This window comes from Dendrobates tinctorius, unplaced genomic scaffold (genome assembly GCF_039654945.1).
Source record: "Dendrobates tinctorius isolate UK_male_01 unplaced genomic scaffold, ASM3965494v1 ptg000367l, whole genome shotgun sequence".
Lineage (NCBI taxonomy): Eukaryota > Metazoa > Chordata > Amphibia > Anura > Dendrobatidae > Dendrobates > Dendrobates tinctorius.
Genome location: NW_027362033.1, coordinates 631,684 through 654,962, shown reverse-complemented (window position 1 = coordinate 654,962; position 23,279 = coordinate 631,684). Strand labels below are relative to the sequence as shown.

Genomic DNA, 23,279 nt, shown 5'->3' with positions numbered 1-23,279 from the left:
ACTGTACAGGAGAGACCGGAGCGAGGAGCAGAGGCCTGATCACAAGAGCTGACAATCTGAGGAGACAGCAATGCTGAATAACAGTCTACACTGCGTCACTAGATCCTTATACAGGGGTATAATGAGACCTCACTGTACAGGAGAGACCGGAGCGAGGAGCAGAGGCCTGATCACAAGAGCTGACAATCTGAGGAGACAGCAATGCTGAATAACAGTCTACACTGCGTCACTAGATCCTTATACAGGGGTATAATGAGGCCTCACTGTACAGGAGAGACCGGAGCGAGGAGCAGAGGCCTGATCACAAGAGCTGACAATCTGAGGACACAGCAATGCTGAATAACAGTCTACACTGCGTCACTAGATCCTTATACAGGGGTATAATGAGGCCTCACTGTACAGGAGAGACCGGAGCGAGGAGCAGGGGCCTGATCACAAGAGCTGACAATCTGAGGAGACAGCAATGCTGAATAACAGTCTACACTGCGTCACTAGATCCTTATACAGGGGTATAATGAGGCCTCACTGTACAGGAGAGACCGGAGCGAGGAGCAGAGGCCTGATCACAAGAGCTGACAATCTGAGGACACAGCAATGCTGAATAACAGTCTACACTGCGACACTAGATCCTTATACAGGGGTATAATGAGGCCTCACTGTACAGGAGAGACCGGAGCGAGGAGCAGGGGCCTGATCACAAGAGCTGACAATCTGAGGACACAGCAATGCTGAATAACAGTCTACACTGCGTCACTAGATCCTTATACAGGAGTATAATGAGGCCTCACTGTACAGGAGAGACCGGAGCGAGGAGCAGGGGCCTGATCACAAGAGCTGACAATCTGAGGACACAGCAATGCTGAATAACAGTCTACACTGCGACACTAGATCCTTATACAGGGGTATAATGAGGCCTCACTGTACAGGAGAGACCGGAGCGAGGAGCAGGGGCCTGATCACAAGAGCTGACAATCTGAGGAGACAGCAATGCTGAATAACAGTCTACACTGCGTCACTAGATCCTTATACAGGGGTATAATGAGGCCTCACTGTACAGGAGAGACCGGAGCGAGGAGCAGAGGCCTGATCACAAGAGCTGACAATCTGAGGACACAGCAATGCTGAATAACAGTCTACACTGCGACACTAGATCCTTATACAGGGGTATAATGAGGCCTCACTGTACAGGAGAGACCGGAGCGAGGAGCAGGGGCCTGATCACAAGAGCTGACAATCTGAGGACACAGCAATGCTGAATAACAGTCTACACTGCGTCACTAGATCCTTATACAGGGGTATAATGAGGCCTCACTGTACAGGAGAGACCGGAGCGAGGAGCAGGGGCCTGATCACAAGAGCTGACAATCTGAGGACACAGCAATGCTGAATAACAGTCTACACTGCGACACTAGATCCTTATACAGGGGTATAATGAGGCCTCACTGTACAGGAGAGACCGGAGCGAGGAGCAGAGGCCTGATCACAAGAGCTGACAATCTGAGGACACAGCAATGCTGAATAACAGTCTACACTGCGTCACTAGATCCTTATACAGGGGTATAATGAGGCCTCACTGTACAGGAGAGACCGGAGCGAGGAGCAGGGGCCTGATCACAAGAGCTGACAATCTGAGGACACAGCAATGCTGAATAACAGTCTACACTGCGTCACTAGATCCTTATACAGGAGTATAATGAGGCCTCACTGTACAGGAGAGACCGGAGCGAGGAGCAGGGGCCTGATCACAAGAGCTGACAATCTGAGGACACAGCAATGCTGAATAACAGTCTACACTGCGTCACTAGATCCTTATACAGGGGTATAATGAGGCCTCACTGTACAGGAGAGACCGGAGCGAGGAGCAGGGGCCTGATCACAAGAGCTGACAATCTGAGGAGACAGCAATGCTGAATAACAGTCTACACTGCGTCACTAGATCCTTATACAGGGGTATAATGAGGCCTCACTGTACAGGAGAGACCGGAGCGAGGAGCAGGGGCCTGATCACAAGAGCTGACAATCTGAGGACACAGCAATGCTGAATAACAGTCTACACTGCGACACTAGATCCTTATACAGGGGTATAATGAGGCCTCACTGTACAGGAGAGACCGGAGCGAGGAGCAGGGGCCTGATCACAAGAGCTGACAATCTGAGGACACAGCAATGCTGAATAACAGTCTACACTGCGACACTAGATCCTTATACAGGGGTATAATGAGGCCTCACTGTACAGGAGAGACCGGAGCGAGGAGCAGAGGCCTGATCACAAGAGCTGACAATCTGAGGACACAGCAATGCTGAATAACAGTCTACACTGCGTCACTAGATCCTTATACAGGAGTATAATGAGGCCTCACTGTACAGGAGAGACCGGAGCGAGGAGCGGGGGCCTGATCACAAGAGCTGACAATCTGAGGACACAGCAATGCTGAATAACAGTCTACACTGCGTCACTAGATCCTTATACAGGGGTATAATGAGGCCTCACTGTACAGGAGAGACCGGAGCGAGGAGCAGGATCCTGATCACAAGAGCTGACAATCTGAGGACACAGCAATGCTGAATAACAGTCTACACTGCGTCACTAGATCCTTATACAGGGGTATAATGAGGCCTCACTGTACAGGAGAGACCGGAGCGAGGAGCAGGGGCCTGATCACAAGAGCTGACAATCTGAGGAGACAGCAATGCTGAATAACAGTCTACACTGCATCACTAGATCCTTATACAGGGGTATAATGAGGCCTCACTGTACAGGAGAGACCGGAGCGAGGAGCAGGATCCTGATCACAAGAGCTGACAATCTGAGGACACAGCAATGCTGAATAACAGTCTACACTGCGTCACTAGATCCTTATACAGGGGTATAATGAGGCCTCACTGTACAGGAGAGACCGGAGCGAGGAGCAGGGGCCTGATCACAAGAGCTGACAATCTGAGGAGACAGCAATGCTGAATAACAGTCTACACTGCGACACTAGATCCTTATACAGGGGTATAATGAGGCCTCACTGTACAGGAGAGACCGGAGCGAGGAGCAGAGGCCTGATCACAAGAGCTGACAATCTGAGGACACAGCAATGCTGAATAACAGTCTACACTGCGTCACTAGATCCTTATACAGGGGTATAATGAGGCCTCACTGTACAGGAGAGACCGGAGCGAGGAGCAGGGGCCTGATCACAAGAGCTGACAATCTGAGGAGACAGCGATGCTGAATAACAGTCTACACTGCGTCACTAGATCCTTATACAGGGGTATAATGAGGCCTCACTGTACAGGAGAGAGCGGAGCGAGGAGCAGAGGCCTGATCACAAGAGCTGACAATCTGAGGAGACAGCAATGCTGAATAACAGTCTACACTGCGTCACTAGATCCTTATACAGGGGTATAATGAGGCCTCACTGTACAGGAGAGACCGGAACAAGGAGCAGAGGCCTGATCACAAGAGCTGACAATCTGAGGACACAGCAATGCTGAATAACAGTCTACACTGCGTCACTAGATCCTTATACAGGGGTATAATGAGGCCTCACTGTACAGGAGAGACCGGAGCGAGGAGCAGGATCCTGATCACAAGAGCTGACAATCTGAGGAGACAGCAATGCTGAATAACAGTCTACACTGCGTCACTAGATCCTTATACAGGGGTATAATGAGGCCTCACTGTACAGGAGAGACCGGAGCGAAGAGCCGGGGCCTGATCACAAGAGCTGACAATCTGAGGACACAGCAATGCTGAATAACAGTCTACACTGCGTCACTAGATCCTTATACAGGGGTATAATGAGGCCTCACTGTACAGGAGAGACCGGAGCGAGGAGCAGAGGCCTGATCACAAGAGCTGACAATCTGAGGACACAGCAATGCTGAATAACAGTCTACACTGCGTCACTAGATCCTTATACAGGGGTATAATGAGGCCTCACTGTACAGGAGAGACCGGAGCGAGGAGCAGGATCCTGATCACAAGAGCTGACAATCTGAGGAGACAGCAATGCTGAATAACAGTCTACACTGCGTCACTAGATCCTTATACAGGGGTATAATGAGGCCTCACTGTACAGGAGAGACCGGAGCGAGGAGCAGGGGCCTGATCACAAGAGCTGACAATCTGAGGAGAGAGCAATGCTGAATAACAGTCTACACTGCGTCACTAGATCCTTATACAGGGGTATAATGAGGCCTCACTGTACAGGAGAGACCGGAGCGAGGAGCAGAGGCCTGATCACAAGAGCTGACAATCTGAGGAGACAGCAATGCTGAATAACAGTCTACACTGTGTCACTAGATCCTTATACAGGGGAATAATGAGGCCTCACTGTACAGGAGAGACCGGAGCGAGGAGCAGGGGCCTGATCACAAGAGCTGACAATCTGAGGAGACAGCAATGCTGAATAACAGTCTACACTGCATCACTAGATCCTTATACAGGGGTATAATGAGGCCTCACTGTACAGGAGAGGCCGGGGGAAAACGGAGTTCTATTTAAAAAAAGAGCTAAAAGAGCCAAAAGAGCCGGATCACCAAAAAGAGTCGAACGTCCCATCACTAGTCCGTATTTCTGTGACATCGGCCTAATACGCCCCTCCTCCTCGCTGTGGCCCCGCCCCTCCTCCTCGCCGTGGCCCCGCCCCCTCTTGTGTTTTTTACTAAGTCCATGTGAATTCGCCACGCCCACACGTCACATGACCGTTCGTCCTATGCTGGGCGGGGCTCCGCGGGCTTTTCCGTATATGGCGGGGTACGTCGCATGTGTCAGTGACGATGACGACAGCCAATCATGTAGCGGGGTGCGGGATATCCGGAAGGGGCGGGTCTAGTAAAGTATGGAGTTCGCGGCGTGAGCCGGCGCCATGGAGGAGGGTGAGTGCGGCGTGTGCTGTGATTAGCGGCAGAGCGGTGACGCCCGGCGGCGGCGGAGCAGGTGGTGATCGGGCGCCGAGCACCGGACTGCTCTGAATTCCTGGCTCTTACGTAAAGTAGTTTTTATTGGCTGCTGCTGACACGTGAGGAGATCGACGTCTCCGCCCACTGCACCCCGTATATATAGAGCTGTGCGGGCTGTGATCAGGACAGAGGCGGCCGGGGGTCGGGCTCCTCTGCGTCAGGGTGTAATACGGGCAGTGTGTCTCCACATAATCCACCCAGTAATAATCAGGGGCTGAGGGGAGGACACTGGAACAAAGTGCGCACCGGAGGCCGGTGATGAGAGGGTTACATGGCTGTGTGAGGGGAGACCCTGCGACCTGTGAGACCCTGCGACCTGTGGGACCCTGCGACCTGTGGGACCCTGCGACCTGTGGGACCCTGCGACCTGTGGGACCCTGGGACCTGTGGGGCCCTGGGACCTGTGGGACCCTGGGACCTGTGAGACCCTGCGACCTGTGAGGCCCTGCGACCTGTGGGACCCTGCGACCTGTGGGACCCTGCGACCTGTGGGACCCTGGGACCTGTGGGACCCTGGGACCTGTGAGACCCTGCGACCTGTGAGGCCCTGCGACCTGTGAGACCCTGCGACCTGTGAGGCCCTGCGACCTGTGGGGCCCTGCGACCTGTGAGGCCCTGCGACCTGTGAGGCCCTGCGACCTGTGGGACCCTGGGACCTGTGGGGCCCTGCGACCTGTGGGACCCTGGGACCTGTGGGGCCCTGCGACCTGTGGGGCCCTGCGACCTGTGGGACCCTGGGACCTGTGGGACCCTGGGACCTGTGAGGCCCTGCGACCTGTGGGACCCTGCGACCTGTGGGACCCTGCGACCTGTGGGGCCCTGCGACCTGTGAGGCCCTGCGACCTGTGAGGCCCTGGGACCTGTGGGACCCTGGGACCTGTGGGACCCTGGGACCTGTGAGACCCTGCGACCTGTGGGACCCTGCGACCTGTGAGACCCTGCGACCTGTGAGGCCCTGCGACCTGTGGGGCCCTGGGACCTGTGAGACCCTGGGACCTGTGGGACCTGTGGGACCTGTGGGACCCTGCGACCTGTGGGGCCCTGCGACCTGTGGGGCCCTGCGACCTGTGGGGCCCTGCGACCTGTGGGGCCCTGCGACCTGTGGGGCCCTGCGACCTGTGGGACCCTGCGACCTGTGGGACCCTGCGACCTGTGGGACCCTGCGACCTGTGGGACTACAAGTCCACCTGCAGAGATCTTGATGTTCTTTTGTCCTCGGTGTGGTCAGGAAGTTACACCCCACAGAACTGTAGATAATTTCCGTGGACGGCAGAGAAGAATTGATGGAAGGTTGTAACACAGGATCGTCTGGATGATGTACGAGCCCCAAACAAGGTCCAAAGACCTCCCGGCAGCTGTCCTGCGTTCTCAGGGGCACAGGGAGTCATCAGCATGGGGTTTCTCTACAAAAGCCACAAGCTGCCAGACTAGCGATCCTTATTAACCCCTCTGTGACTTACTCTCCCGTCCATGTGCCCTGGGCCTGTCTGACCATGGACGGAATATTCCGTCATATCGATCGGCTGCGTGCACGGGGGAAGCGCGGGTGATCGCCGCTGGGTGTCAGCTGATTTTCACAGCTAACGCCCGGCACTAGGTGCCAAGAGCGGTCACAGACTGTTCCCGGCACTTTAATCTCCGAAATACTGCAATCGAACAAGATTACAGCATGCCGGCAGCCGGCTGACAGCTCCTCTGCCTTTTGATCGGAGTCCCCGCGGTGTGGGGACAAACTTTGTTGCCATTTTTACTCACTTATTGTGTGAGAATGTAAAGTCTTTGGCTCAATCAAAATTCTGGTGGTAAAAATGTTATTTTGTCCTCACTGCACAATGGTATTCTATGACATACCCATGGTGTCAATATGATCACTGCACCCCTAGATGAATTCACTGAGAGGTGTAGTTCATATAATGGGGTCACTTATGGGGGGTTCTGCTCAGGGCTGTGGAGTCGGTAAGCCAAACCGGCGACTCCGACTCCTCAATTTCCCTTACACCGACTCCGACTCCCACACATATTGCTTATATTTAAGTGAAAAATTTATTGTAGTACAATGTGAACCTCAGACATTTAATCATTTTTATGATCCAATAATCAAGATATTTAGATAGAACAGAATATATATTGGTGTACTACCCGGTTTTCATTCTTTTTGGTACAGATACGATATGGATAGACAGATATGGATAAATGGATATATAGAGCAGATTTCTAATCTGCTTTTGCTATTGAGAACATTATCTATGAGCTCAAAAACCTTTCAGGTGATGCGGTTTTTTAAAAAGATGATCAACTTTTGCAGCTGAAAAACGTATCCTCAAAAAACACAGGAAAAACGCTGTGTGTGAATGTAGCCTTAGATCAGGAATAGAACAGCCATTTATAGGACATTTCATAACTTTCCCAAACTCCTATGAAAAAATATTCAGCACATCCTGCATTGAATTACTGGACCCAATTTATTATATATTTTAGGAGTCGGTCCATTTTATACCGACTCTGACTCCACGACTCCAACTCCACAGCCCTGGTTCTGCTGTTCTGGCCCCTCATGGGCTCTCCCAGCGGGTCATGGCACCTGCAAACCATAGCAGTAAAATCTGGCGCTCCTTCCCTTCCAAGCTCTGCCATGCGCCCAAACAGTAGTTTACCCCCACATATGTGGTATCAGTGTACTCAGGACAAATTGTACAGTAACTTTTGGGGTCCAGTTTCGCCTGTTACCCTTGGTAAATGAAAAAATTGGATCTGAAGAAATTCTTTTGTGAAAAAAATGTTTTCTTTTTTTAAACATTCAAAAAATTCCCGTGAAGCACCTGAAGGGTTAATAAACTTCTTGAATGTGGTTTTGAGCACCTTGAGGGGTGCAGTTTTTAGAATGGTTTCACTTTTGGGTATTTGGGTATCATATAGACCCCTCAAAGTGACTTCAAATGTGATGTGGTCCTAAAAATAAAATGGTGTAAAAATGAGAAATCGCTGCTCAACTTTTAACCCTTATAACTTCCTAACAAAAAAAATTGTGGTTCCCAAATTGTGCCGATGTAAAGTAAACATGTGGGAAATGTCACTTATTAACTATTTTCTGTGCTGTATCTCTGTGATTTAACCCCTTCCTGCCATCCGACGTACTATCCCGTCCATGGGACCCGGGCCCCTATGCCCATGGACGGGATAGTACGTCTCAGCGATCAGCGGCGCCCACGTGGTGAGCGTCGCTGATCGCGTCCGGGTGTCAGCTGATTATCACAGCTGACACCCGGCACTATGTGTCAGAAGCGGTCACGGACCGCCCCCGACACGTTAACCCCTTGCACACCGCGATCAAACATGATCGCAGTTTACCGGGAGTTAAAGGGAAGCATCAGCAGGGAGGGGGCTCCCTCCGTGCTTCCCTGAGCCCCCCACGGCAGCGCAATGTGCAGCGCTGCTGCGGGGGGCTCCTTTCCTCCAGGCCCCCGAATCCAAGATGGCAACGGGGGCCTGCAGGAAGCTGGCTTCCTCACTGCCTGCAAAGCGCAGGCATGAGGAAGCCTTCGGCACTGCCTGTGACAGATCGCTGATCTGTCACAGTGATCTGTGATGTGACAGATCAGCGATCTGTCACAGGACAGTGATGTCCCACCTGGGACAAGGTAATAAAGTAAAAAAAAAAAAAGTGTAAAAATAATTTTAAAAAAATCGCCAAATAAATTAGTAAAAAAAAAAAATATTCCCCAATAAATTCATTTTTTGAAAATAAAAAAAAACAATAAAAGTACACATATTAGGTATCGCCGCGTCCGTAACGACCCGCCCTATAAAACTGTACCATTAGTTAACCCCTTTAGCAAACCCCTTAAAAAATAAAAAACGAAGCAAAAAATGATTTATCATACCGCCAAACAAAAAGTGTAATAACGCGCGATCAAAAAGACGTATATAAATATCCATGGTACCGCTGAAAACGTCATCTTGTCCCGCAAAAAACGAGCCGCCATACAGCGTCATCAGAGAAAAAATAAAGTTATAGCTCGCAAGAATAAAGCGATGCAAAAATAATTATTTTTATATAAAATAGTTTTCATTGCAAAAAACAGACAAAACATAAAAAAACGACCTAAATGAGGTATCGCTGTAACCGTACTGACCCGAAGAATAAAACCGCTTTATCAATTTTACCGCACGCGGAACGGTGTAAACGCACCCCCCCAAAAGAAATTCATGAAACGCTGGTTTTTGTTCATTCTGCGTCCCAAAAATCGGAATAAAAAGCGATAAAAAAAGTCACGTGACCGAAAATGGTACCAATAAAAACGTCAACTCGTCCCGCAAAAAACAAGACCTCACATGACTCGGTGGGTCAAAATACGGAAAAATTATAGCTCTCAATATGTGGTGATGCAAAAACTATTTTTACAATAAAAAGCGTCTTTTAGCATGTGACAGCCGCCAAACATAAAAACCGCCATAAATAGTAAATCAAACCCCCCGTTATCACCCCCTTAGTTAGGGAAAAATAATAAAATAAAAAAAATGTATTTATTTCCATTTTTCCATTAGGGCTAGGGTTAGGGCTAGGGTTAGGGCTAGGGTTAGGGCTAGGGTTAGGGCTAGGGTTAGGGCTGAGATTAGGGTTAGGGGTGTGTTGGAGTTCGGGTTGGAGTTATAATTGGGGGTTTCCACTGTTTGGGCACATCAGGGGCTCTCCAAATGCAACATGGCGTCTGATCTCAATTCCAGCCAATTCTGAGTTGAAAAAGTCAAATGGTGCTCCTTCCCTTCCAAGCTCTGCCATGCGCCCACATGTAGGGTATCAGCCTACTCAGGACAAATTGCAAAACAATTTTTGGGGTCCAATTTCTCCTGTTACCCTTAGGAAAATAAAAAATTGGGGGCAAAAATATAATTTTTGTGGAAAAAAATGATTTTTTATTTTCACGTCCGAGCGTTATAAACTTCTGTGAAGCACTTGGGGGTTTAAAGTGCTCACCACACATCTAGATAAGTTCCGTGGGGGGTCTAGTGTCCAAAATGGGGTCACTTGTGGGGGGTTTCAATAGTTTAGGTACATCAGGGGCTCTCCAAAAGCACATGACACCCGCAGACCATTCCATCAAAGTCTGCATTCCAAAACGTCACTGCTTCCCTTCCGAGCCCCGACGTGTGTCCATACAGTACTTTTCTCTCACATATGGGGTGTCAGCGTACTCAGGACAAATTGGACAACAACTTTTGGGGTCCAATTTCTCCTGGTACCCTTGGGAAAATAAAAAAATTGGTGACTAAAAGATCATGTTTGTGGAAAAAATACGAATTTTTTATTTTCACGCCCGGGTGTTATAAACTTCTGTGAAGCACTGGGGGGTTCAAAGTGCTCACCACACATCTAGATAAGTTCCTTAGGGGGTCTAGTTTACAAAATGGTGTCATTTGTGGGGGGTTTCCACTGTTTTGGTACATCAGGGGTTTTCCAATTGCGACATGTCCGATCTCAATTCCAGCCAAAAACGTCAAATGGCGCTGCTTCCCTTCCGAGCTTTGCCATGCGCCCAAATAGTGGTTTACCCCCACATGTTGGGTATCAGCATACTCAGGACAAATTGCACAATAACTTTTAGCGTCCTGTTACCCTTGGGAAAATAAAAATTGGGGGTGAAAAGATCATTTTTGTGGAAAAAATGATTTTTTTTAATTGTACCGCTGTACGTTATAAACTTATGTAAAGCCCTTGTGGGTTCAAAGTTCTCACCACATATCTAGATAAGTTTCTTGGGGGGTCTAGTTTCCAAAATGGGGTCATTTGTAGGGGGTTTCCACTGTTTAGGTACATCAGGGACTCTCCAAACGTGACATGGCGTCCAATCTGAATTCCAGCCAATTTTGCATTGAAAAAGTCAAACGGCGCTCCTTCCATTCTGAGCTCTGCCATGCGCCGAAACAGTGGTTCCCCCCCCACATATCAGGTATCAGCGTACTCAGGACAAATTGCACAATAACTTTTGCAGTCCAATTTCTCCTGTTACCCTTGATAAAATAAAAAAAATTGAACCTGAAGTATTTTTTTTGTGAAAAAAAGTTAGATGTTCATTTCTTTTTAAATATTCAAAAAAATTCCTGTGAAGCACCTAAAGGGTTAATAAACTTCTTGAATGTGGTTTTGAGCACCTTAAGGGGTGTAGTTTTTAGAAAATACCCAAAAGTGAAACCATTCTATCATATAGACCCCTCAAAGTGGCTTCCAATGTGATGTGGTCCTAAAAATAAAATGGTGTAAAAATGAGAAATCGCTGGTCAACTTTTAACCCTTATAACTTCCTAACAAAAAAAAATTTTGGTTCAAGAATTGTGCTGCTGTAAAGTAAACATGTGGCAAATGTGACTTACTAAGTTTTTTGTGAGCCGTATCTGTGATTTAAGGGCATAAAAATTCAAAGTTGGAAAATTGCGAAATTTTCAAAATTTTTGCCAAATTTCCATTTTTTTCACAAATAAACGCAAGTTATATGAATGAAATGTCACCGCTGACATGAAGGACAATATGTCACTAGAAAATAATGTCAGAATCACCGGGATCCATGGAAGCTCCGGAGTTATTACCTCATAAAGGGACAGTGGTCAGAATTGTAAAAATTGGCCCGGTCATGAACGTGCAAACCACCCTTGGGGGTGAAGGGGTTAAGGGCATAAAAATTTAAAGTTGGAAAATTGCGAAATTTTCAAAATTTTTGCCAAATTCCCGTTTTCTTTCACAAATAAACGCAAGTTATATGAATGAAATTTTACCACTAACATGAAGGACAGTATGTCCCGAGAAAACAATGTGAGAATCACCGGGATCCATGGAAGCTCCAGAGTTATCTAATATATAAAGCTCATAGTGTGTGTATGTCCGGGATAGGCATCCGCACCGTCGCAGCTACAGCCACAAAATTTGGCACAGTCGCACGTCTGGACCCCGAGAGCGTCCTAAGCTATGTTGTGAGGCGAAATTTTAACCCCGCGCGTTCCAATTCACCAAACAATTTTGCCCCTATCTACATAATGGGGAAAAAGTGTGTGCGTATCAAGCCCCACCCCTCATTATGATGTCATAATGGTTGACTATGGGATGGAGGATATGTATGATGGGTATATGGGCACAGGACTATGGGATGGAGGATATGTATGATGGGTATATGGGCACTGGACTATGGGATGGCGGATATGTATGATGGGTATATGGGCACTGGACTATGGGATGGAGGATATGTATGATGGGTATATGGGCACTGGACTATGGGATGGAGGATATGTATGATGGGTATATGGGCATGGGACTATGGGATGGAGGATATGTATGATGGGTATATGGGCACTGGACTATGGGATGGAGGATATGTATGATGGGTATATGGGCACTGGACTATGGGATGGAGGATATGTGTGATGGGTATATGGGCACTGGACTATGGGATGGAGGATATGTGTGACAGGTATATGGGCACGGGACTATGGGATGGAGGATAATTATAATTTGCTATAACCACAGTTAGTTACTATGCCCGGGCGGCGCCGGGCTCTTTAGCTAATTACCTCATAAAGGGACAGTTGTCAGAAGTGTAAGAATTGGCCCAGGCATGAACGTGCAAACCACCCTCAGGGGTAGAGGGGTTAAGGACCCTAAAGTAAAACGTCACTTTTAATTTAAACTTATGAAGACGCACACATTAACAACCCATATTCTGGTGAAGAAGAGGAAGGACTGCCCCATATAAAGTGCTGGTCACTGCGGGGCAAGGTGGCGCCTCTGTGTATGGTGCATGAGCTTGTGTGACTCCTCCCGCAATCATCAGTTTACGTTGGGCCAACAACCTATTCGGGTATGTGCCTACGGTCAGTATCCGGCAGCGCTGTGAGTGCAGCACATGTCCACTCCGCCAAAGCACTGCCGGCTATTGAACGCAGATGATTCCGCTTGTGATCACCGAATCCTATACATTGCACTGGAGACTCGTGTCTCTGCAACACTTATCGACATACAGTCGGGAAAGACGCGCCACATGTACGTCTACGCAGGGCAGCCGGAGGCGTCCGCGCTGTAACATCTGGACGCTGTGAATCATAGAATTGTAGAGCTGGAAGGGACCTCCTGGGCCATCTGGTCCAACCCCCTGCTCAAAGCAGGATTCGCTAAATCATCCCAGTCAGATGTCTGTCCAGCCTCTGAAGACTTCCATTGAAGGAGAACTCACCACTTCTCGTGGCAGCCTGTTCCATTCATTGATCACTCTAACTGTCAAAAAGTTTTTTCTAATATCTAATCTGTGTCTCCTCCTATTCAGTTTCATCCCATTGCTTCTAGTCTTTCCTTGTGCAAATGAGAATAAAGTTGATCCTTCTACAATGTGACAGCCCTTTAGATATTTGTAGACAGCTATTAAGTCTCCTCTCAGTCTTCTCTTTTGCAAACTAAACATTCCCAAATCCTGCAACCTTTCCTTTTTTTTCGTAAATGGCTGCACATCCAGTTGGAAGAATGTCTCAAGTGGGGTACCACAGGGCTCTGTCCTGGGCCCTGTATTGTTCAACATCTTTATCAACGATTTAGATGAAGGAATTGAGGGTAAACTGATTAAATTTGCTGATGACACAAAGCTAGGAGGGATAGCTAATACTAGAGAAGAGAGAGAGAGGATTCAAAAAGATTTAAATAAACTGGAGAAGTGGGCAGCAACTAACAGAATGGTTTTTAACAGGGAGAAATGCAAAGTACTACATCTGGGCAATAAAAATGAAAAAAGCATATATAGAATGGGAGGAATAGGGCTAAGTGACAGCACATGTGAAAAAGACTTGGGTATACTAATAGATCACAGACTGAATATGAGTCAACAGTGTGATGCAGCAGCAAAAAAGGCAAATGCAATTCTAGGATGTATTAACAGAAGCATACAGTCTAGATCACGTGAAGTCATTATTTCCCTCTACTCCTCTTTGGTCAGACCTCATCTGGAATATTGTGTCCAGTTTTGGGCACCACATTTTAAAAAAGACATCAACAAGCTGGAGCAAGTTCAGAAAAGAGCGACCAGAATGGTGACCGGTCTGCAAACCCTGTCTTATGAGGAAAGGTTGCAGGATTTGGGAATGTTTAGTTTGCAAAAGAGAAGACTGAGAGGAGACTTAATAGCTGTCTACAAATATCTAAAGGGCTGTCACATTGTAGAAGGATCAACTTTATTCTCATTTGCACAAGGAAAGACTAGAAGCAATGGGATGAAACTGAATGGGAAGAGACACAGATTAGATATTAGAAAAAACTTTTTGACAGTTAGAGTGATCAATGAGTGGAACAGGCTGCCACGAGAAGTGGTGAGTTCTCCTTCAATGGAAGTCTTCAAACAGAGGCTGGACAGACATCTGACTGGGATGATTTAGCGAATCCTGCTTTGAGCAGGGGGTTGGACCAGATGGCCCAGGAGGTCCCTTCCAACTCGACGATTCTATGATTCTATGATTCCTCATAAGACAGGGTTTGCAGACCGGTCACCATTCTGGTCGCTCTTTTCTGAACTTGCTCCAGTTTGTTGATGTCTTTTTTAAAATGTGGTGCCCAAAACTGGACACAATATTCCAGATGAGGTCTGACCAAAGAGGAGTAGAGGGAAATAATGACTTCACGTGATCTAGACTGTATGCTTCTGTTAATACATCCTAGAATTGCATTTGCCCTTTTTGCTGCTGCATCACACTGTTGACTCATATTCAGTCTGTGATCTATTAGTATACCCAAGTCTTTTTCACATGTGCTGTCACTTAGCCCTATTCCTCCCATTCTGTATATGCTTTTTCCATTTTTATTGCCCAGATGTAGTACTTTGCATTTTTCCCTGTTAAAAACCATTCTGTTAGTTGCTGCCCACTTCTCCAGTTTATTTGTCTTTTTGAATCCTCTCTCTCTTCTCTAGTATTAGCTATCCCTCCTAGCTTTGTATCATCAGCAAATTTAATCAGTTTACCCTCAATTCCTTCATCTAAATCGTTGATAAAGATGTTGAACAATACAGGGCCCAGGACAGAGCCCTGTGGTACCCCACTTGAGACATTCTTCCAACTGGATGTGCAGCCATTTACGACCACTCTTTGGGTCCGATCACTAAGCCAGTTATGAATCCACCTAACAGTTGCCTTGTCCATTCCATACTTAGTCATTTTTTCAATAAGGATTGTGTGAGATACTTTGTCAAATGCTTTGCTGAAGTGAAGATATACTATATCTACAGCATTTCCCTGATCCACCCAATCAGTGATTCCGTCATAGAAGGAAATTAAGTTAGTCTGACATGACTTATTAATTACAAACCCATGCAGTTGCCTTGTCCATTCCATACTTAGTCTGTGGATGTAACCCGCAGCGTTTACTGACTGTGGGAACATAGCCTTACTGGTATGATCCCTATTTCTGACCCCGTCAGAGGATACATTCCATCGGGACATCATAACGCACCATCTATTCCCCAATCATTGCCCAATTAGTATCGCAGGTCTCACCGCTCCGACCGATCACTACGGGTATTTGGGTGACTATGGTCTCACCGTTCCGACCGATCACTACTGGTATCTAGGTGACCATGGTCTCACCACTCCGACCGATCACTACGGGTATTCCGGTGACTATGGTCTCACTGTTCCGACCCATCACTACGGGTATTCGGGTGAACATGGCCTCATCTATGTAACCTTCTTGTAGCAGACTTCTGCAGCTGTCCTTAGGCGCACCATGTCTGCCCTACACCAGTAGAGTGCTCACAATACGCTTTGTCCAATATGAGGAACCAGATGAATCCCTGGTTTTGGTATAAATTCTATCACCACATGGCACACAATTTACCAGTCGGTGCAGTAGATAAGAGAACCCCCAGACTCCACATTCATCATCTGCAGGTTTGAGTCTCTGTATTAGGCCGGGGTCACACTAGCGTATGGCATCTGATGCGATATGCTATTATGTTTATATATTCTATATTATGTAAATATATATTATATATAACCTATATTTTTTATGTGTGTGTGTATGTGTATATATATATATATAGATATAGATAGAGAGATATAGATATATATATACTGTGTTCCAAATTATTATGAAAAAAGAGTTTCGGAGTGATAAGGTTAGAATTTGTCCTTTACACTCATTGCTGGTGATGTGTGTCTGGGCTCTTTATATCACTGAAAGCAATTGCAGAGACCTGTGCACATTAGTTTGGCAGGTGTGTCCAAATAAAGGCATGACTACAATCAACATTGCCAAGACACTTCATCGTGATCATCGCACAATGAAGAAGTATGTAGCTGATTCCCAGCACACGTGTGCGCGCTGATAAGGAAAAATTGAGGACTCTTTCCAACAGGCAATTGCGTCAGGTTAAAAGAGCAGCTGCAAAAATGCCTTGTCATAGCAGCAGACAAGTTTTTGAAGCTGCTGGTGCCTCCAACATCCCCCGAACAACAAGATGCAGGGTCCTTCAGAGGTCTGCAGCTGTGCGTAAGCCGTCCTGTCCACCACCTCTATCCACTGCACACTGTCATGATCCAAGGTGGTTCTGACAAGTAAATGGACAAAGTGAACTTTTTTCCTTTGGCTTTGTGCCAAAGTGGGTTGATTGCCCCCGGTGGCCATTAGAATTATTACACGTGTCGTTTGTTCTAAGTTGCCCCGGTGGTGGTGAGTGGTATTACACTTTAGTTTTAATGTGCAAGTATTACAAATCAGGTGTGAGGCTTTATAAAAGAGTTTCAGGTGTGGTTGATGATCCTTGGTGATAGTCATTCACAAGTAAGCCTGGGAGAAGGATGGAGCTGAACAGGAGTCCTGGGCAGCCCAGCCAGAGGGGACGAGTGGCAGCTATGGAGTCTGCAGGGAGTGCTGGCATGGATTGGTGGAGTCCAACGATGTGGTCTGCAAGAAGGGCTGGCATGGTGTGGTGGAGTCGCAGTTTATGGTGTCAGCAGGAGATGATTGCATGGCTTGGTGGAGTGGCGACTATGGTGAGAGTTGCGCTCAGCATGCTGGACTTGGTTGCTGAGAGCTGGACTCAAGCATGCTGGACTTATTGGCAGAAAACTTGGACTCATGTTTGGGACTCTTTACTGGGCAGCTGCAACTGGTGGTGGACTCTGCTCCAAGGCTGCACTAGGGTGATGGATCCGGTTATGGTGATGGATCCGGTTGGAGGAGAAGATGCACGCAGGTGGTGGGCTCTGTTGCTGGGAGTGTAAGCAACAGAGCAAAGCTAAGTGGTGTCCCCCTGTTTTTTCATTTTCCCTTATGTGTGTTTAGTGCAGTGTTGGGATTAATTTCCGCACCGACCAATTCCCTAGTGAGGGTTTAGGTGCAGGGCGAGTCGGGTTTTTAAGGTACGCGTGCGTCGCCCGGTGCGGAACCGGCATAGGGAACGATAGGAGTGTAGAGACACTGACTCAGGGGAGTGCAGGAGGTCTCCACGTTCCCATTCCCTATGGCAGGGCCCTCCATTGTTAATGTTACCCAGGTTTCCCTTATTATTTAAATTCACTTTACTGGAGGCGGGGTTTCCAGATGTGTAATATCTAAATTCGCCAGTTGGAGGCGGTGTATCCAGTTGCACGTCTTATTATTTAAATTCGCCCCACTGGAGGCGGTGTATCCAGGGTCACGTGTGTCATGGGTTTGCCTTGCGGTACTCTCTGCTTCCAGACACACGTGACCGTGACACACACAAGCAGAAGCGGCTCCAGTGGGCCAAACGACACCTGAAGACTGACTTCCAAACTGTTCTGTTCCCCGATGAGTGCCGTGCAACGCTCGATGGTCCAGATGGATGGAGTGGAGGATGGCTGGTTGATGGACACCCCATGAAAACACGTCTAAGGCGCCAATAAGGAGGAGGTGGAGTAATGTTTTGGGCTGGAATCATGGGGAGATTGTCGGCCCCTTTAGGATCCCTGAAGGGGTAAAGATGAACTCCATAATCTATGTGGAGTTTCTAAAACAGCACTTCCTGCCATGGTTCAAGAGGAAGAACCGTGCTTTCCGCAGCAAGATCATTGTCATGCCTGATAATGCACTGTCTCCTGCTGCAAATAACACATCTGCATCTCTGGCTGCTATGGGAGGACAAACTTATGGTGTGGCCACCATCTTCCCCTGACCTCAACCCCATTGAGAACCTCTGGAGCATCATCACAAGGAGCGTCTATGATGGCGGGAGGCAGCTCACATCTAAGCCACAGCTCTGGGAGGGGATTCTGTCCACAGGCAAAACAACGGAAGCACAAACCATCCAAAAACTGACAAATCCAATGGACGAGAGAGTTCAGAAGCTTCTTTCCAACAAGGGTCCTATGTGCAAATGTAACATCACCCAGAAGAAAGGTTTGATGTCATTCTGTAATAAGCTGATAATGCTTATACCTTCACAAGTCACCATTGTTTTATTCAAAATAAAAAGGTTGAAAACTCTGCTGAGCATAATAATTAGGAACATGCATTGTGAGTGTTTCTTATTATGAAAAATATCCTGTTTTCATAGGCAGATTGTTCAAAAACATTACAATTATACGAGAATATTAGATGACGGGAAAATAACAATGACGGCAATTCATAGAGGGAATTTACAGAAAATAGGAGGAAATAGTTTTTGCATAATAATTTGGAACTGTGTGTGTGTGTGTGTGTGTGTATATATATATATATATATATATATATATATATATATATATATATATATATATATATATATATATATATATATATATATATATATTGTGTAAAAAAAAAAAAAAAAAAAAAAAAAAAAATAGGCAGCACTCAAATTAAATGTGAAAAAAAAGTGGATACTTTCCTGATCCTCCAGTGGCAACGTTTCAACGGTGACCCGTCTTTATCAAGCTAAGACGGGTCACCGTTGAAATGTTGCCACTGGAGGATCAGGAAAGTATCCACTTTTTTTTCACATTTAATTTGAGTGCTGCCTATTTTTTTAACTTTTGTTAATTTGGCTGTTGGGACACTGCTGAATAGGTTTTGCACCAACTATTTAATTTTGGTAGTGCTGCCCTTTTTTTGATATATATATATATATATATATATATATATATATATATATATAAAAATTGGGATCCAGCAAAAGGATGAAAGTTCACCAGATTTGTAAAAACTTCTTGTTTATTAATCCACTATGTCATAAAAAGTATGAAGAACTCCAAATTCAAATAGGACCGTGAGGAAGGCACATAGTGCTGAAACATGTAGTCCCTTGCTGGAATGCTATTAATTGATTGGAGTTCCTTATACTTTTTATGACATAATGAATTAATAAACAAGAAGTCTTTATAAATCTGGTGAACTTTCATCCTTTTGCTGGATCCCAATTCTCTTATATTCCTATTTGTTGGGGCACACTCCCTGCCTGGATCCGTGCAAAACATAAGGTGAACACCGATTACTGCATCAAGAGGAACTCCTTTATGGTGAGCTGGCTATATGTTTCTCACATTGTTTGAATATATATATATATAATGTGTTATTTGTTACATATATATTTACTATATAATCGTCTAATTCTGTTTGTCTGTAACGGAAATCCCGTGTGTTGCTGATTGGTCTTTGCCGGCCGCGACCAATCAGCAACAGGTGCACTCCGGCCGCGAATTGGCGCAGAATTCGAAGGACGCACGCCACCGCTATCGTCAGGAGATCTGCGTCGCTAGCCACTGATCTGATGGTTGCCACGGGTCATCTCCGGCCGCACGGAGTTAAGTGGCGACGCAGCCAGGAGATGACCAGCGCTAGCCGGTACCCAGGGTCCAGAGGAGAGGAAACTTCTCCGGACCCTGGGCGCCATAAACCTGCAAAAAATAGAATTAAAATGAAAAAAATAGTGATATACTCGCCTTCCGATGGCCCCCAGACTCTTTCCCTCCTCTCACCACGTGCCCGGCATCTTCTGGTCCCAGTAATGCTTTGCGCGAAAGACCGCTGATGACGTCGCGCTCTCGCGAGAGTGACGTCCTCTCCGGTCCTTCACGCTAAGCATTACTGGGACCAGAAGATGCCGGGCGCATGGAGAGGACATCGGGGGCCGTCGGAAGGTGAGAATAACCGTCTAATTATTTTTTACATTCTATCTTTTACTATTGATGCTGCATAGGCGCCTCACCAATGGTAAAAAGCTGATTACAATTGTCAAACACTATGCTTGTGTGTGACCAACCTGTCAATCCCATTGCAAGCAATGCTTCAGACCACTTGGAATGCGCTAGAATACCCGATGCGTTAGAATCAGGCCACCATCTAGTAATATTAATAAATAAATAAATATATATATATATATATATATATATATATATATATATATATATATATATATATACACAGTTGTGGCCAAAAGTATTGACACCCCTGCAATTCTGTCAGATAATACTCAGTTTCTTCCTGAAAATGATTGCAAACACAAATTCTTTGGTATTATTATCTTCATTTTATTTGTCTTAAATGAAAAAACACAAAAGAGAATGAAGCAAAAAGCAAAACATTGATCATTTCACACAAAACTCCAAAAATGGGCCGGACAAAAGTATTGGCACCCTCAGCCTAATACTTGGTTGCACAACGTTTACCCGAAATAACTGCGACCAACCGCTTCCGGTAACCATCAATGAGTTTCTTACAATGCTCTGCTGGAATTTTAGACCATTCTTCTTTGGCAAACTGCTCCAGGTCCCTGATATTTGAAGGGTGCCTTCTCCAAACTGCCATTTTTAGATCTCTCCACAGGTGTTCTATGGGATTCAGGTCTGGACTCATTGCTGGCCACCTTAGAAGTCTCCAGTGCTTTCTCTCAAACCATTATCTAGTGCTTTTTGAAGTGTGTTTTGGGTCATTGTCCTGCTGGAAGACCCATGACCTCTGAGGGAGACCCAGCTTTCTCACACTGGGCCCTACATTATGCTGCAAAATTTGTTGGTAGTCTTCAGACTTCATAAAGCCATGCACACGGTCAAGCAGTCCAGTGCCAGAGGCAGCAAAGCAACCCCAAAACATCAGGGAACCTCCACCATGTTTGACTGTAGGGACCGTGTTCTTTTCTTTGAGTACCTCCTTTTTTTTTTTTTTTTTTTTTTTTTCTCCTGTAAACTCTATGTTGATGCCTTTGCCCAAAAAGCTCTACTTTTGTCTCATCTGACCAGAGAACATTCTTCCAAAACGTTTTAGGCTTTTTCAGGTAAGTTTTGGCAAACTCCAGCCTGGCTTTTTTATGTCTCGGGGTAAGAAGTGGGGTCTTCCTGGGTCTCCTACCATACAGTCCCTTTTCATTCAGACGCCGACGAATAGTACGGGTTGACACTGTTGTACCCTCGGACTGCAGGGCAGCTTGAACTTGTTTGGATGTTAGTCGAGGTTCTTTATCCAACATCCGCACAATCTTGCGTTGAAATCTCTTGTCAATTTTTCTTTTCCGTCCACATCTAGGGAGATTAGCCACAGTGCCATGGGCTTTACACTTCTTGATGACACTGCGCACGGTAGACACAGGAACATTCAGGTCTTTGGAGATGGACTTGTAGCCTTGAGATTGCTCATGCTTCCTCACAATTTGGTTTCTCAAGTCCTCAGACAGTTCTTTGGTCTTCTTTCTTTTCTCCATGCTCAATGTGGTACACACAAGGACACAGGACAGAGGTTGAGTCAACTTTAATCCATGTCACCTGGCTGCAAGTGTGATTTAGTTATTGCCAACACCTGTTAGGTGCCACAGGTAAGTTACAGGTGCTGTTAATTACACAAATTAGAGAAGCATCACATGATTTTTCGACCAGTGCCAATACTTTTGTCCACCCTCTTTTTTATGTTTGGTGTGGAATTATATCCAATTTGGCTTTAGGACAAGAAGAAACTGAGTATTATCTGACAGAATTGCAGGGGTGTCAATACTTTTGGCCACAAGTGTGTGTGTGTGTGTGTGTGTGTGTATGTATATACAGTGGGGAAAAAAAGTATTTAGTCAGTCAGCAATAGTGCAAGTTCCACCACTTAAAAAGATGAGAGGCGTCTGTAATTTACATCATAGGTAGACCTCAACTATGGAAGACAAACTGAGAAAAAAAAATCCAGAAAATCACATTGTCTGCTTTTTTTTCATTTTATTTGCATATTATGGTGGAAAATAAGTATTTGGTCAGAAACAAAATTTCATCTCAATACTTTGTGATATATCCTTTGTTGGCAATGACAGAGGTCAAACGTTTTCTGTAAGTCTTCACAAGGTTGCCACACACTGTTGTTGGTATGTTGGCCCATTCCTCCATGCAGATCTCCTCTAGAGCAGTGATGTTTTTGGCTTTTCGCTTGGCAACACGGACTTTCAACTCCCTCCAAAGGTTTTCTATAGGGTTGAGATCTGGAGACTGGCTAGGCCACTCCAGGACCTTGAAATGCTTCTTACGAAGCCACTCCTTCGTTGCCCTGGCGGTGTGCTTTGGATCATTGTCATGTTGAAAGACCCAGCCACGTTTCATCTTCAATGCCCTTGCTGATGGAAGGAGGTTTGCACTCAAAATCTCACGATACATGGCCCCATTCATTCTTTCATGTACCCGGATCAGTCGTCCTGGCCCCTTTGCAGAGAAACAGCCCCAAAGCATGATGTTTCCACCACCATGCTTTACAGTAGGTATGGTGTTTGATGGATGCAACTCAGTATTCTTTTTCCTCCAAACACGACAAGTTGTGTTTCTACCAAACAGTTCCAGTTTGGTTTCATCAGACCATAGGACATTCTCCCAAAACTCCTCTGGATCATCCAAATGCTCTCTAGCAAACTTCAGACGGGCCCGGACATGTACAGGCTTAAGCAGTGGGACACGTCTGGCACTGCAGGATCTGAGTCCATGGTGGCGTAGTGTGTTACTTATGGTAGGCCTTGTTACATTGGTCCCAGCTCTCTGCAGTTCATTCACTAGGTCCCCCCGCGTGGTTCTGGGATTTTTGCTCACTGTTCTTGTGATCATTCTGACCCCACGGGGTGGGATTTTGCGTGGAGCACCAGATCGAGGGAGATTATCAGTGGTCTTGTATGTCTTCCATTTTCTAATTATTGCTCCCACAGTTGATTTCTTCACTCCAAGCTGGTTGGCTATTGCAGATTCAGTCTTCCCAGCCTGGTGCAGGGCTACAATTTTGTTTCTGGTGTCCTTTGACAGCTCTTTGGTCTTCACCATAGTGGAGTTTGGAGTCAGACTGTTTGAGGGTGTGCACAGGTGTCTTTTTATACTGATAACAAGTTTAAACAGGTGCCATTACTACAGGTAATGAGTGGAGG

General features: G+C 46.3%; 1 protein-coding gene across 3 annotated transcripts in view; it reads left to right on the top strand.

The window, feature by feature from the left end:
* Positions 1-4,774: 4,774 nt before the first annotated feature.
* Positions 4,775-23,279, top strand: part of TTC31 (tetratricopeptide repeat domain 31) — a 51,517-nt gene continuing 33,012 nt past the window's right edge. For 2 of the 3 annotated variants that reach the window (XM_073562778.1, XM_073562776.1), the window contains exon 1: positions 4,780-4,869. Coding sequence is in view for 1 of the 3 variants with exons in the window: in XM_073562777.1 (XP_073418878.1) it covers positions 4,860-4,869 (10 nt within the window). In the remaining 2 variants the exon portion in view is untranslated. Of the gene's footprint in view, positions 4,870-23,279 lie in introns of all 3 variants that reach the window. The other variant, XM_073562777.1, reaches the window with a different exon arrangement.